We start from the raw sequence: 16,337 nt of genomic DNA, 5'->3' as shown, positions 1-16,337 counted from the left end.
CCTTGTATCCCTAGTCTCTCCAAGACCTTTATCATAAAGGGGTGTTGAATTTTGTCAAATGCTTTTTCAGCATCTAGTGAAATGATCATGTTTTTTTTCCCTTCAGTTTATTTATTTGATGGATTACACTGATAGATTTTCGTATGTTGAACCAGCCCTGCCTCTCTGGGATGAAGCCTACTTGATCATAGTATATAATTTTTTGGATGTGTTCTTAGATTTGGTTTGCTAGTATTTTATTGAGAATTTTTGCATCAATGTTCATGAATGAGATTGGTCTGTAATCCTTTTTCTTGGTTACGTCTTTGTATGGTTTTGGTATCAGGGTGACTGTAGCTTCATAAAAGGAGTTTGGCAATGACTCTTCTGTTTCTATTTTGTGAAACACATTAAGGAGTATAGGTATTAGCTCTTCTTGTAAGTTCTGGTAGAATTCTGCATTGAAACCATCTGGTCAAGGGCTTTTTTTTTTGGTATGGAGGTTTCTGATGACAGCTTCTAATTCCTCGCGACTTATAGGTCTATTTAAACTGTTCACCTGGTCTTGATTTAATTTTGGTATATGGTACTTATCTTTAAAAAAAAATGTCCATTTCTTTTGCGTTTTCCAGTTTTGTGGCATACAGGCTTTTGTAGTAAGATCTAATGATTCTTTGAATTTCCTCTGTGTCTGTGGTTATGTCCCCCTTTTCATTTCTGATCTTATTTATTTGCATATTCTCTCTCTGCCGTTTGATTAGTTTGGATAGGGGTTTGTCAATCTTGTTGATTTTCTCCAGGAACCAGCTTTTTGTTTCATTGATTCTTTGGATTGTTTTCTGTATTTCTATTTTGTTGATTTCAGCCCACAGTTTGATTATTCCCAGTCTTCTACTCCTCCTGGGTGAGTCTGTTTCTTTTTTTCTAGAGCTTTCAGCTGTGCTGTTAAGTCTCTAATGTGTGCTTTCTCCATTTTCTTTATGTTGGCACTTAGTGCTATGAACTTTCTTCTTAGCACTGCCTTCATTGTGTCCCATAGGTTTGGGTATGATGTTTATTTTCACTGAATTCAAGGAAGATTTTAATTTCTTTCTTTATTTCTTACTTGACCCAGGGGTGGTTCATTAATTGACTGTTCAATTTCCATGAATTTGTAGGCTTTATGGGGTTAGAATTGTTGTTTAATTCTAACTTTATTCCATGATGTTCCGATAGTACACAGGTGGTTACTACAATTTCTTTGTATCTATGGATGTTTGCTTTGTTACCAATTATGTGATCAATTTTTGAGAAGGTTCCATGTGATGCTGAGAAGAAGGTATATTCTTTTCTGTTTGGGTGGAATGTTGTATAGATGTCTGTTAAGTTCATTTGGTTCATTACATCTGATAGTTCTCTTATTTCTCTGTTAAATTTCTGTCTGGTTGACCTGTCCATTGGTGAGAGCAGAGTGTTGAAATCTCCTACAATTAGAGTGTGGGGTTTGATGTATGCTTTGAGTTCTAGTAATATTTCTTTTACATATGTGGGTGCTTTTATATTAGAAGTATAGATATTCAGGATAGAGACTTCTTCCTGATGAATTGTTCCTGTTATGAGTATAAAGTGTCCATCTCCATCTCTTCTGATTGATTTTAGTTTGAAATCTATCTTGTTAGATATTAGTATAGCCACCCCCACTTGTTTCTTTGGTCCATTTGATTGGAAAACCTTTTCCCATCCCTTTACTCTGAGGTAGTGTCTGCCTTTGAGTTTGAGGTGTGTTTCTTCTTTGAGTTTGAGCAGAATGTTGGATCTTGTTTTTATATCCATTCTCTTAACCTGTGCCTTTTTATAGGTGAATTGAGTCCATTGATATTAAGTGATATTAATGACCAGTGGTTGTTAACTCCAGTTATTTTTTTTAGTGGTAATGTTTGTTTGTTTCCCTTCTTTGAGTTGTGCTCATGGAGGGTTGTCAGATGCTTGTGTTATTATGGGTGTTGTTGACTTCCTTGGTTTGTGATTTTCTTCTAGTATTTTCTGTAAGGCTGGGTTTGTGGCAATGTATTATTTAAATCTGTTTTTGTCCTAGAATATCTTGTTTTTTCCATCGATGGTGAATGCAAGCTTTGCTGGGTATAGTAGTCTGGGCTTGCATCCCTGTTCTCTTGGTGTCTACAGCACATCTATCTAAGACCTTCTGGCTTTCGTGGTTTCCATTGCGAAGTCAGGTGTAATTCTGATAGGTTTCCCTTTATATGTTACTTGACCTTTTTCCTTTGCAGCTCTTAATATCTGTTTTTTATTCAGTATGTTTTTTGTTTTGATTATTACATGGTGCGGGGATTCTTTCTTTTGATCCAGTCTATTTGGTGTTCTGTATGCTTCTTGCACCTTCACAGGAATATCCTTGTTTAGGTTGGGAAAGTTTTCTTCTATAATACTGTTGAATATATTTTCTGGGCCTTTGAGCTGTAATTCTTCTCCTTCTTCTACACCTATTATTCTTGGGTTTGGGCTTTTCACGGTGTCCCAGATTTTCTGGATGTTTGTGTTAAGAATTTGTTGGGTGGGGCTGGAGAGATGGCTCAGAGGTTACGAGCATTGCCTGCTCTTCCAAAGGTCCTGAGTTCAATTCCCAACAAACACATGGTGACTCACAACCATCTGTAATGGGGTCTGGTGCCCTCTTCTGACCTTCAGGCATACACACAGACAGAATATTGTATACATAATAAATAAATAAATATTTTAAAAAAAGAATTTGTTAGGGTTGTTTTGTTCTTTAATCAGTGAGTTTATTTCCTCTATAGTATCTACAGTGTCTGAGATTCTTTCTTCTATCTCTTGTATTCTGTTGGTAATACTTGTCTCTGTAGTTCCTGTTCATTTACCCAGAATTTCCATATCAAGCCTTCCCTTGGTTTGTGTTTTCTTCATTACCTCCATTTCATTTTTCAAGTCTTGAAATGTTTCCCTTACCTGTTTGATTGCTTTTTCTTGTTTTTTTTTCCCCTTGGGTATCTTTGAGAGATTTATTCATTTCCTCTACCTTTTTGTTTGTCATCTCCATTTCTTTATGGCAGTTTGTCACCTCCTGTTTAAGGTCCTCTATTATTTTCATAAAGTTCCATTTAAAATTGATTTCTTCTGGAGTAGGGTGTTCAATTCTTCTTGTTTCGGGATTCCTGGATTCTGGTGGTGTCATGTTGCCTTTCAGGTTGTTGGAGGAATTCTTGCATTGGCGCCTGCCCATCTCTTCCTTCAAATGGAGCCAGGAGAGTCTTGGTGTCTTGGTCTAGTCTTTGCTGTGACTGACTCTCTGTGTGGATCTCCTCAGTGCAGGACAATAACTGTTCTTGTCTGGATGAAACTCTTCAGCACTGAAACAGGGATGCCTAATAGTCCCCTCTGGGTGGATAGCCTGGGTGCAGGAGCAGGACGCTGTTTCTGGGCCAAGGACCCATTCGGATGGAACTCCTCAGCACTGAAACAGGGATGCCTGGTAGCCCAAGGACACCGCAGACAAAAGGGTGAATGTGAAGGCAGGGCAGGGTTGATTAGAACACAGAAGACCGTTCGGCACAGGCTGAAGGTGCCCGCACTCCCTTGCGGGGACCTTCAGGCCTGCCTGACAGGCAGACACTCACCCCTCTGGGTGGATAGCCTTAGTGCAGGACCAGGAAACTGTTCCTGGGCCAAGGACCTAGCAGACAATAGGGCAGGCTTGAGGAAGGCAGGGTCATGTGTAACAAAGAAACCCTTGCAGCAGGAGCTGGGCGGGGGGGGGAGGGGGGGGCGTGTGACTTGTCCCTTCTTATGAAGTATCTTTGCAGACGTTTGTCTTAGTGATTCTTCTAACCAAATTATTTACTATTCCCAACCTAGTTTTATAAACTCTACCCTGAGGTGCCAAAGAGAAATCGCCCACTTCAGGATGGTTACTATGGGGACATAGGGAGTGAGCATTGGGTAGAGAGGCAAGCTGCCCAGGCTCCAGGGATTTGCTATTGAGCCACCAGGTTTGATGCCAAGGTTTGATCTTGCTGTGGAATTCTTCCAAAGACACCCAAGTAAGGTAATGGAATTGGAAGGCCAACAAATTGCAAGGTACCTGATCTATATAGCTTTACTCAACTGCCATGCCTATTCCATTCCCCTCTTCATTCCCACTATTGCTGACCACTTTCCCTCCATCTTGCTTTTTAAGCCTGCTAAAATAAATGCAAAACAAGCAGCAGAAGTATCAACTGTGGAGCATTAAAAACCCCAGCAGGATTTGTGTGGCATGGCTGCATGGCTAGATTCTTTATTCCTTGGGGAGTAAAGCCACTCAAAGCAGGGTCCCTTCAGGCAGGACATACATTGTATGGAATCTTATTCCTGATGCTCCCTGAAGACCAAGGGAATTCCTGGTTTACCTCACTGAACGTTGGTTCTCAGATTTTTAAGTAATGGAGCTGTTTTTATTAAATTAGGCTACCTTGGGTAGCAGCTCTGTTTATCTGCTTTACAGGAGTGAATGTTAGGGATAAATATTGGAAAGCTTTATCTGGGTAAATAATATTGACATTACATTAAATTATTTAATGTCTGGATGGTGTTTACTAAGGCTGATTGAAATATCAAAGAAAAATGCTTTTTCCGAATGCCCAGTTTTATATAATGTGTATTTGAATTATCCCCCAAAGTGACCTGAAGATTACTCCATCACACTGAAAACCACTGAGAATGTCCTATTTACTTACAATAAACAGTAAATTTGTCTTTATTCAAATTTTGCTGGACATTTGAGTAAATAATAATTAATATGACATGGTAACTATCCTTCCCAGTGAGAGAAACTCAGGAAATGTTATATGCCCTCATTAATTATGAAGCACACACTTACTGTTTGCCAGACTTTGAGCAGGGTACAACATGCCCCCGCTTCAAACCCTATATAGTTCCATGAGTTATTTTGCCACCAGCGGAATAGTTTTTACAACACAGTGGGTACTGTGAAATGGAGAGACACAGGTTTTATTATTCATTACCTGGGAGGGGTCAGTTAAGGGGAACTCAGAAAACAGATTGGAAGGAAGAGTGGAGTTAGGCAAGTGAAAGCTTAGTAAGGTATTTCAGAGAGAAGCTTAGAAATTTTTGTTAAAAGGAAGTAGGAGATACAAAATGGTAATTTGAGCAATGGCTGTCATGGAAGTGGCACTCATAGTGGAAAAGAGAGGCCCACAGAGGCTAGCCAAGTCTTGAAGAACTTTACCTTCCAGAGAGATCCTCTGGTGACACAAAGATCACTTGGAGGACTGGAGAGGTGGCTCAGGGTTTGTTTAGGGTACATGCTGTTCTCACAGACTGAAGTTCTGTTCCCAGTACCCATGTCAGGCAGCTCCCAATCACCTGTAACTCCAGCTCCAGGGAATCCAACATCTTATGGCCTCTTTGGTAGACACAGAACCAACTTCTGCAAGCTGTCCTCTGACCTCCACATGTACACTGTGGCATGGCCACATTCGCACACAGATTTAAAAGGGATTATAGTGTTGTTTTTTACTCTTTACCCTCTTTTGGGGGGCCCACCACTCAGCTCCCAGATAAATCACACACGGAGATTTATTCTTAGTTACGAATGCTGAGCCTTGGCTTGTTCCTTGCCAGCTTTTCTTAATTTAAATTATCCCATCTATCCTTGGCCTCTGGGCTTTTTCCTTTTCTTATTTCTATGTCTTACTTCACTCTTACTCCATGGGTGGCTGGCCCCAGCTGTCTTCCTCTCCCTGTTCTCTTGCTCCTCCTCCCCAGTTATCATTCTATTTATACTCTCTGCCTATCAGCCCTGCTTATCCTTGCTCCTATCTCACTATTGGCCATCCAGCTCTTTATGAGGACCATCAGGTGTTTTAGACAGGCAAAAAAAATCACAGCTTCACAGAGCTAAACATGCAGCTTAAACAAGAGCAGTACATCTTCACACCATTAAGCAGATGTTCCACAGCATAAAAAAGTAGCACACCTTAAAATAATACTCCCCAACATTATAGAACTATCAAAAACATAGAAACGATATTGCAAATGATCGAGGACAATTTAATGAAGTAACTTGGATTAAAAGAAATATGGGAACCATGTAATCTCTGGCCGTAGGTTTTTTAAATACAGCAGCAGTCCAGGAGCAATTGATGAGAATCAGGTGATAACTTTGAGGGTTGGTTGCAGGTAACTGCAGTGCAGAAGAAAATGATTGACAAATAAAGAGTCTCTTGGATGGATAACATTCTTGTCTGGAGGACAGAGCCAAAAACAGTTGTAAAGCTTGAACTCAAGTGGTTCACTCAGCACACAGTACTTGACATAGGCCAGTGCTTTTCCGGGGTTGAGACTGTAGCCATTCAAATATGGTAGGTTGTCATGCTCAACTAGAGAATTTAATGCAGGTGAAGACATGGTGAGTTTGAAGTACATTTTGTTAGAATTAGCAAGACTCAGTGGATTAGGAAAATAGGAGTACAGATACAGAAAGGTTGATGTTGGCTGCTATAGGAAGAGGAAGACATGAGAGTGGAGATTCATTATAAGTGCATTTGTAGTGTTCCTTTTAAGAGGCTTCAGAGAGTAAAATTCACAGTTCCTAACAAGGAAAATAAACAGTTGTTATGTAGTAAGGACAGTGATGGAGCAGATTGCTTTTGACCCACTTAGGCTATTTCTAACCATGTGTAAGGGTAGAAAGAAAAGGACCCAAGGAAACATCTCAGAAGACACTAAGACCTAAGCTATGTCTTAAAAGATAAGTAAAGTTTATCCTAACTAAATGTCGCAGGTAGGAAGAATAGTGTGTGATTTTCCTCCAAGCCAACCAACTGCCATCTTGGAGCATTCAGCTGTGCCTGCTTACAAATGATTCCATTTTGTTTATAGTTCTTCCCCCACCAATCCAACTACTCCTTACCAGCTGGCAACTCTGCACATTTCTTGGGGGAGGGGTCAGAATACAAACACTGGAGAAGCCTAGAGCAGGGCCTCCATCTGTGCAGCTATTAGGGAAGCCTTACATCCCTGCTAAGTCAAGTTCTCTAAGTGTGTCTCTGGCGCAGTGATGACTACACCTCTGTAAGTAACCCCTCACCTGTTCTCCATAATAAACACTCATTCCCCAGAGTGAAGGTTGGTGAAACCATGCCACTGTTTCTTGTTAGGAACTTAGGACAAGGGGTAGCTATTGGCTATATTTCTCCTGGGAAGGAATTTTAACAGCGCATATTAAAAGGCTAAAGTGCACGGAACACTTGTACATATTGTGTGCACTCACTTGAGGAATGGTGGGAATGGCTGTACAGGATAGCAAAGGGAATAACAAGATTAAGACCAGATACAGTGTGATGTGCTTAAAGAAGCTTGTTCACATAAGGAAAAAAGCAGGAATGGTTGAGGATCATTACTAGGGGAAGAACGTGACCAGATTCACTGTGACAGCTAACATTGGTAACAGTGTAGATCAAGGTTCCAAACTTTTGATGCTGCAAAATAATGTCATCTACAAATGTATTGACTGTATTCACAGCTATCCTGGGAAACATGTGGCCCACAGGCTGCAAATAGACATACCTGCTAAAGAGTGGTGACGTGAAGATAGCAACCCCAGAGGCAGTGTAGACATTCAAGATGAGGACCAGTTAGAATATCATCAACTCCAGAGGCAGTGTAGACATTCAAGATGAGGACCAGTTAGAATATCATCAACTCCAGAGGCAGTGTAGACATTCAAGATGAGGACCAGTTAGAATATCATCAACCCCAGAGGCAGTGTAGACATTCAAGATGAGGACCAGTTAGAATATCATCAACTCCAGAGGCAGTGTAGACATTCAAGATGAGGACCAGTTAGAATATCATCAAAGCAAGGAAGTGAAGAGGAAACACCTGTAAGAAATAGTCACACCCCTTGTAGCAGTACAGAGGAGAGAGTGGGGAGTGTGTGCAGTAGGTACAGTCTTCAAAATGCAGGGAGGCCTACAAGCTCATGCTGTTGGCCGTCAGTGCAGTCACTACAGCAGGTGGTACAGAGAATGGGGAAGATACACTGTAAAGAACTTGGCATGCCCTGCACAGGTTTTGAGGTGATCTTACATTTTAAACAGTACTTTTTATAATACTGAGTCATATCATTGGAAGTATACTTTAGAAAGTTAATAGTTTCCCTTCTGAATATAACGAACAGTAAGACATTTAATCTCAAATTTACACTAATAGAAAATACTATCATTTCCATTCTATTGATGAGAAAAGTCATTTGGCAGAGAAAACTTGCCACTGGTACACACTCCTGTCCCGTACCTGCTAAATGATAGCAGGCAAATTTAGGCACTCCTAACTTCCCTTACTTCCCTTGATTTTACCCAACCAGGGATCGCAATAGGATGGCAAGGAGCATTTCTAAAGGCATAACTGTCTAGATACATTGAATCAGAACGTCTTTTGGAAAATGGACATTTTCTGTATTTTGCTGTATTTTACTGTATTTTATTTTATCTTGCTGTATTTTACTCATGACTGAGTACTGCAGGGAACACACATAGGAAATCATGGCTGTAGTTCAGGCAAGGTGGTAAGGACCACACAGAAGCAGCAGGAAGAAGAGGAGTAAGCATTTAGAAGTTTAAGAGGTAGGGTTGGCTTAACAAATTTTAAACAATGAGAAAGAATCAAAGTTGAATCCAAGGATTACTAAATTGAGTATTTTCTTAACAATTGGTCCCTGCCAAGGCACTTAGAAGGTAAATGAGTGTCCTTGGTGAATTTGAGGATCGATAAGTTAATCGATTAAAGATGTTTTAGCAATATAAAGGCGGGGTTTTGGAGCACTGCTCTTGTTAGTGTCTTTCCTCGCTGCTCTTTCTTGGAGTTCTTAAAACTCCAAGAATTCCCATTTTACAGAGGTTAATATTATGTGTGATGCAGTCTTGCATAAGCTGCACCTCCCCTGCTGGTGTCTCATGATACACATGGTATGTGCTGTGAAACAAACCATGGCCACTGGGGCATTGGTTAGTAGGCATTATGAGCATTTTTCTCCCAGCCATTTAAGAACTATGAGGTGCACCAGGCTTTTTCTTTTAGGTTACCAACCAACGAACCAGCTCCAAATCCGGACACAGAGACTTACTGTTAGTTTTTTGGGGCTTTTGGTTTATTTGTTTGTTTTGGCTGAACTAGCTTAGGCTCATTTCTGGCTAGCTCTTTTAACTAAATTAACCTGTTTCTCTTTATCTACCTTTTGCCCTTTATCTTGCCCTTTTACCTTGTTTCTGTAGATCTTACTTTCACTGCTTCTGGCTGATGGCTGCCTGGCTTCTTGCACCGGGCATGTCTCTCTCTTTCTTGTCTCTCTTCTCTCCTTCCCTCTGGAGAAATCCAGTGTAGATTTCTCCTCCTATTTATTCTCTCTCCCTGCCAGCCATGCCTATCCTTTTTCCTGCATAGCTATTGGCTGTTCTGCTTTTTATCAGACAATCAGGTACCTTAGGTAGGCAAGGTGAAGCAGATGCAACCCATCTCTACATAATTAAACACACATCCTTACATCATTAAGCAAATGCAGCATAAACAAAAGTAAGCCACTTTTACACAGTTAAAGTAACATTTTTGCAGCATAAACAAATATAATACATCTTTGCCTAGTTAAAATAATAGTCCACAACAATGGGGATCTCAGAATGTGCTGGGTATAGTCTGACAGGAAGTGATGGAGTCAGACTAAAGAATCCAGCAGGAAGGAAGTGGAAGAAAGACATTAGGAGGTAGAACTACAGTGTTAAGGGTATAGCAATGTACCCTCTATCCTCAAGCCTAGGAGCCTTGCCTAAGAGGGTGATCTTCCTAGGCTACGTGGATTTCATTGCAAAATACAGTTATGGAGACTGGAGAGGGGAATTATTTAAGAAGTGTGCAGAGAATCATAAAGTCAGAACTATTGTCTCTGCATAACTGCAGGCATCGTCCTCTTTCATCTTTACTTCTCTATCCTAGATCCCTTGGGAGGAACCCCTTGAGGTACCCAGACTGAAATGCATTAATGCCAATGTGAGGCCTAAATGATATGATAACACTCAAGAGCCAGGAAATGGCTACTGCCTTGGAACCAGAGGACCAAGACCTTTGGGAAGAAGAAGGAGTCATGATGGTAAAGCTGGAGGATGATTTCACCTGCGGTCCAGAGTCTGCCTTGCAGGGGGATGACCCTGTGCTGGAGACCTCTCACCAGAACTTCCGACGCTTTCGCTACCAGGAAGCATCTAGCCCTAGAGAAGCCCTCATCAGACTTCGAGAGCTTTGTCATCAATGGCTGAGGCCAGAGAGGAGGACAAAGGAGCAGATCCTTGAGCTGCTCGTGCTGGAGCAGTTCCTCACTGTCCTGCCTGGAGAACTGCAGAGCTGGGTGCGCGGCCAGCGGCCAGAGAGTGGCGAGGAGGCCGTGACGCTGGTGGAGGGTTTGCAGAAACGACCCAGGAGACCAAGGCGGTGGGTGAGGAGGGGGAGTCCTGATCTGTGTGATGTGGAGGGGGCTGTTTCCTGAAAGACTAGATGCAGGGAGAGTATGAGGACCCCATAAATTATCTTTTAAATTTTTCTGGTTCTGTCTGGGTTATGTATAGATGCATGAGCCCTATCAGGGCAGGGATATATGTGTGTGTGAGTGTGGTTTCTAGGGTTTGGATCACCTGCCTGTGCCTCTGAAGTTGGATTTTTTAATTTCTTTGTATGTAGAACCGTGGGGTCCTCAGAAAGCAACTATTAAACTTCCTTGAAGTTCACCTAGACTCTTAATCCCCAAATCCCTTTGCTAGGATGGTAATCTGGGGAAACAAACAATAAAAGAAGACCTGAAATAAGGAAAGATGGAAACCTCGAGACCCCAGATGGCTGAAATAAAGTTTAAGAGTAGAAAAATAAAATAGTTCCAGTGTGTCCTGTCTTGTCTTTGCGAAGATAACCAGTTGTTCACATGCCTATTGAATTTCCCTTCCTCATCTGATTCCCTCTGGGAGTGTTCCTCCTAAAATAACCCCTGATGACAATTTACTCCTGACTGCATGGTGACTGGAAGTTAAAATTTTTCCCAGGTAACCGTCCATGTTCAGGGCCAGGAAGTCCTGTCAGAAGAGACACCACCCCTAGAAGTGGAGCCAGAGTCCTCCAGTGAGCAACAAGATCCAACGCAGACCTTGACCCCTGAGCAGCCCCATGCGGAAGCCCTCAGAAGCACAGATCTGGGGATATCGGAACAAGAGAGCTTGCAGCATGACGGGGAGCGCCAGTCTCTGCAGGAAAGTGGTAGGAAGAGACCTCAGCAAGAAACAGAGATTTGGGCAAAGTGAAGTGGAAATGGAGGGATGGGGGTTCTCCTGTATCACACAAGCTGGAAAATTCTAATGGAAAGAAAGCCCAGAATCTTGATGCTGAGAACAGAAAGAACCAGCTAGACCCTGCCTCAAAATGGGGCCACATTTAAATAGTGATATTGGTGAGTGTTCCTAGCTATCCGATGAGGTTATAGGTGATGATGGATAGGATAATTGACCTTAGACCAGTTTTCTTGATTCTCTTAACAGAGAAGTTAAGGCCACTTTCTAAGTTCACTGAAGGATGCTGCTGACCTCTGTCTCCTTTTTTCCCCTTAGAGGTTCCAGTGTCCCAGGATCCAGACCTTCCTACAGAACAAGGGTCTGGAGACCCAGGGATGGTTGCTCTTCTCACTGCCCTCTCTCAGGTAAACCCCAGTTTAAAATACATATTTGAAGTTTTGTTGGGTGTTAGCCATATGCTGAACAAATTGGGGATACAAATGTACACACTTAGATAGGAAAAGAAACTGTGTCAAATTAAAGAGTTGTTTTCAACTCCAGTCTTCATAGTCTCTTTATGTGCCAAAGGTACTACTGAAAGGTACTAAGTGGGATTATTTTGCAGTATTCAGTACAATTTTGAAGTCAAGTGGGTTTTGTTTATCATTTGTAAGAATGGCTAACATGACAGTTGTGATATTCAGGAGCTATCCCCCTTGATAGCTTCGGATCCTTTCTTGATCTGAAATTATGTGGCTGAGAAAAGAGGATAGAATTCTTTCATGTCTTCCTTGTTCTGACTGTAGATGAAAATAGATGGGGTAGTTTGGGAAAGATTCCTAGAAACGATGAATTTTCATAGAGACCCCCCACTGAAATACCAGATAGGAAGTTGAATGATTTAAGATCTGTCTTAGATTTTAAACAATACCCTGAGGAAGAATGAAGTCTGGCCTGAGGTTGGAGAGCAGAAACAGGGTCGATGCTTTCTTTCCTCAAGTGCTGAAGGTTCGAAAGCAGCAGCAGTGGGAAGCAGGCTCCCCAAAGGAAAGCCTTCTGCCTACTAGCATTCCCTTTATCTTTGGATGACTCTACCCCAAAACACAGTAGGCTACCTGAAGCATCACATCCTGATTGGATCCTTGTGTCATTTCAGGGACTAGTCACATTCAAAGATGTGGCTCTCTGCTTCTCACAGGATCAGTGGAGTGATCTGGATCCAACACAAAAAGAATTCTATGGAGAATATGTCTTGGAAGAAGATTGTGGAATTGTAGTTTCTCTGTGTAAGGAGTTGCATGTATTTCAGGGCATTCTAGCCACAAACATCTTTTTTTATATTGGAGTATGGGGAGGCAAAGACCACATGAACTAAACTTTCACTTATGCATGCCTACCACACAATGAGATTAAAGATCAGTTAGCTCAAGAAGATGATATCCTTCCAACTGAAAGGAAGAAGTAAAGATGCTTGGGAAAATTAATGGGAGAATACTGTTAGTTTTTTGAGCTTTAATATTTAACTTTTGAAGTAAACATGAGTTTTGAAGCAGTGACAGCAAAGATAATCTGCATTCCTCAACAAGAGGGAAGGAGCAAGGCTCACAGTACATAGTTACTAAGGCACAAGAAATGCAGAAGGTGGGCAGCATGCAGAGGTGCCAAGCTAAAGACTAGTAATAGCTGACCAGTTAATTTACCTTTTTGCTCTACCACCTACCTACCAGTCCATAAAAATCTGCTTTTAACTTGGGGAAGTATTGAACCAATCATGATGTCCTTTTTTCTTATCTCTTGAGCAGCATTTCCAATTCCCAGACTGGATGATACCTCCCAGATTAGAGAAGAAGAGCCTCAGGTCCCAGATGTCCACGAATCTCAGGAGCCTGCAGAAACAGAAATCCTGAGTTTTACCTATACAGGTAAGGAGCAGCAGACAGCTCTGACACTGCATTGGACAGCCCCCTCTAGTCAGTGTGCCTCTTTTCTCCTCGGCCCTTTCTCGTTGGTTCCCTTTCATTATTTTATCCTCCACTCTCAATCCTGCCTCATTCACCACAATGGCCGTACCCCATACCCACTCACTGGTTCTTCTAATACACCATCCACACTAATGCCTTTCTCTGAAAGACAGACCCGACTGTCATTAACCTCTTCTACACCCTCCCTCTCCCTGTTATTTATTAGAAAAACCATTAAAAATTCTCTCGTGGTATAAAAGGTTTTGTTATCATAGCTTCTTTTTTCTGTTCTTGCCCCTTCTCTAGGAGACCTGAGTGAAGATGGGGAAGGAAGTGTTGAGCAAGAAGATACACACAGGTCTATTTTGGTAGACCCAGAAACTCACCAGACTCCAGATTGGGAGATAGTCTTTGAGGGTAATACAAGTAGACTTAATGAAAGGAGATTTGGCACAAATATTTCTCAAGTTAATAATTCCACAAAAACTAAGGAAACTACTCCTGGTCACCCCCAGATAGCGAGGCAACACCACTGCCCTCTATGTGGAAAAAGCTTCACATGCAATTCTCATCTTATTAGGCACTTGAGAACTCACACAGGAGAAAAGCCCTATAAGTGTATGGAGTGTGGGAAAAGTTATACACGGAGCTCACATCTTGCCAGGCACCAGAAAGTCCATAAGACGAACCCTCCTCATAAACATCCTCCAAACCGGAAGAATGTGGATGCCCCTCTGACCCAGTCGGGGGGAAATGCCCTTGTAGAAAAACCGTATAGCTGTGATGACTGTGGAAAACATTTCCGTTGGACTTCAGACCTGGTCAGGCACCAGAGGACACACACAGGGGAAAAACCTTTCTTCTGTACTACTTGTGGCAAAAGCTTCAGTCAGAAATCTGTGTTAACCACACACCAAAGAATCCATGCTACAGGCAAGCCCTACTCATGTACGGACTGTGGAGAGGACTTCAGTGACCAGAGACAGTTTCTGACACATCGGAAGACACACGTGACTGAGGAGCTCTTTCTCTGCAGTGAATGTGGGCGCTCCTTCAACAATAGTGCAGCATTTGCCAAGCACCAGAAAAGCCATTCCTCTGTGAGGAACTGCCGGTGTGATGAATGTGGTAAAAGCTTTAGCAGGAGGGATCATCTCGTCAGACATCAACGAACACACACTGGAGAAAAGCCTTTTACTTGTACTACCTGTGGGAAGAGCTTCGGTAGAGGGTATCACCTAATCAGGCACCAGAGAACCCATACGAGAAAGACCTAGCTATGTGCCGTGTGTGGAGAACGTTGTTCAGCCCTCAGCTGGGATGGGATGGACTCTGTGGTTAACCCTAGGAGACCTGTTCTGAGGCATCTCTTTGACCTGCCCATACCATATGTCACCTCTTCCAGAACTCATCAGCTCTCCTCAGTCGAGGCTTCTCTTTCACAAGCATGCTCCTACCTCTACATCATGGTGTGAAGTAGGAGATTTGGGACTCTAAGAAATTTTTGATATTATGTTTTGGGAAACCTAGGCTGTTCTATATCCTGAAGACTATTTACCAGCCTCAACTTCTTTGTGACCAAGGATAAGTAAGTTCTTGGGTCTGATAAGGGACCGACCTAAAGGGATCTGTCCTCCCTGGGCTCCAACTGTAAAGCACACAGCCCTAATCTTAAGACAGGAATTCTGTGTCCTGAGAGATTTGCCGCACACTGATGAGCCAGCTTCAGGTTCCCACTAAGTCACCTCTTCACTTAGATGCCGGAGACAAGGGGGAGAGTAATAAAGGACAAGTCCTTGAGGCTACTGCACAAGGATTTTGGCAAGCTGCTCCCTTCCCTGTTCTCAGAGTGACACCAAGTGCCATACACTGCTACAAAAGCGGGTCTGATCGAAAGCCTCCTGGGGTGCACCACCCCGGTCTGGATATGCTTGTCTTTAGCTTTCCTGTGATCTGGCTACTGTCAACTTTGTACCTTCTATGCCTACTGCAGGAACAATGTAGACTGGAGTGCTGGAGAATTCAGTAAAGCGTGATTAAGGCCTGGCGAAACCCATCACTTCCCCACGTAGTGTTTCAGCGCATCCTTCATCTGGGTTGTGAGAGGGAATCTGAAGCCCTGTCGGCCTGGAAAGGCGCCATAACGTTATCAGTGCACAGTCACAGCTGACTGGCTCACTGCATTTATGTAAGGAAACTAGAAAAGATCTGAAACCACTTTGGAAGATAGGAAACAGCTGTTGCCACTGGCCAAGACTATTAGGACGATTCTGCCACCTTGTCCTTAGTGTTGATGCCTCAGTTCTATCATGCAGGGAAGATAATGAACCCTAATATTTTGAACCCTGAGAATTCACCAGACGTAAATGGATTTTTTTGTGTCTGTGGTATTTGGGTTTTTTATACGTATATTTTCATTTTCATGTAACTGTGAACTAAAAAGTGGTATCTCCTGGTAGCCCAAGGGTCTTTTGCCTGTTTGAGGTTCCCTCGTGTGTCTGGCTATCTGGAAAGGACCGGGGAGAGTTGCTCCAGAAATGGAGTATCGGGTGTGGAATTAAAGCATGAGAAGGTAGATGGATGTGTGTGCCTGCTTTCTTCTGCTCATTTCATGATAAGGAATCTGGTGGGTTCGCAACAGAGCTTCCCAGCCCTAACATCCCAGTAAGGAAATTCTCTTGTGATGGCCTAGTTGAGTTTTAGTGTCAGTCAATTGATGTCAAAGTGATACTTGGAGCCAAGTGCCCCCGTTTACATTTTGCCTGATCACCTCCTGGAGCTGCAGCTGTCTGATGCCTCTGAAGGCTGTTTCTGCTTTAACTAGATTTAAAGGACAGAGATGCTTTCCACAATAGTGAGGGCTTGGAGTGGTTAGCATAGCTCTGGGTACAATGTGTACACAGAGGGTCAAGCCTGCAGCTTGCACAAGAGACCAATATTCTGGCGTTTGTCAAACATGCATCTAAAGTGTAAGCAGAATTTGACCTACGAGAAATGCCACTCAAAAGATAGTCTAGTGCTTTTATACCAGTGCTTTCAAACTAATCTCTTAAGGGACATGGAATACACTGGAAAA

At 42.4% G+C, this 16,337-nt stretch overlaps 1 protein-coding gene across 2 annotated transcripts in view; it reads left to right on the top strand.

Annotated features, from left to right (window-relative positions):
- Znf202 (zinc finger protein 202) overlaps positions 1–15,830 on the top strand; it is a 32,449-nt gene extending 16,619 nt beyond the window's left edge. The window contains exons 2-7 of one of the 2 annotated variants that reach the window (XM_075966310.1): positions 9,985–10,480; positions 11,079–11,289; positions 11,637–11,725; positions 12,457–12,586; positions 13,103–13,222; positions 13,568–15,830. In XM_075966310.1, the coding sequence (XP_075822425.1) occupies positions 10,055–10,480; positions 11,079–11,289; positions 11,637–11,725; positions 12,457–12,586; positions 13,103–13,222; positions 13,568–14,538 (1,947 nt within the window). In that variant the 5' untranslated portion in view covers positions 9,985–10,054 and the 3' untranslated portion in view covers positions 14,539–15,830. The remainder of the gene's footprint in view (positions 1–9,984; positions 10,481–11,078; positions 11,290–11,636; positions 11,726–12,456; positions 12,587–13,102; positions 13,223–13,567) is intronic. The other variant, XM_075966311.1, reaches the window with a different exon arrangement.
- The last annotated feature ends 507 nt before the right edge of the window (positions 15,831–16,337 follow it).

The sequence above is a fragment of the Microtus pennsylvanicus genome, chromosome 3 (assembly GCF_037038515.1).
Source record: "Microtus pennsylvanicus isolate mMicPen1 chromosome 3, mMicPen1.hap1, whole genome shotgun sequence".
Lineage (NCBI taxonomy): Eukaryota > Metazoa > Chordata > Mammalia > Rodentia > Cricetidae > Microtus > Microtus pennsylvanicus.
The sequence above is the reverse complement of the archived record's forward strand: the minus strand, read 5'-3'. Positions and strand labels throughout refer to the sequence as shown.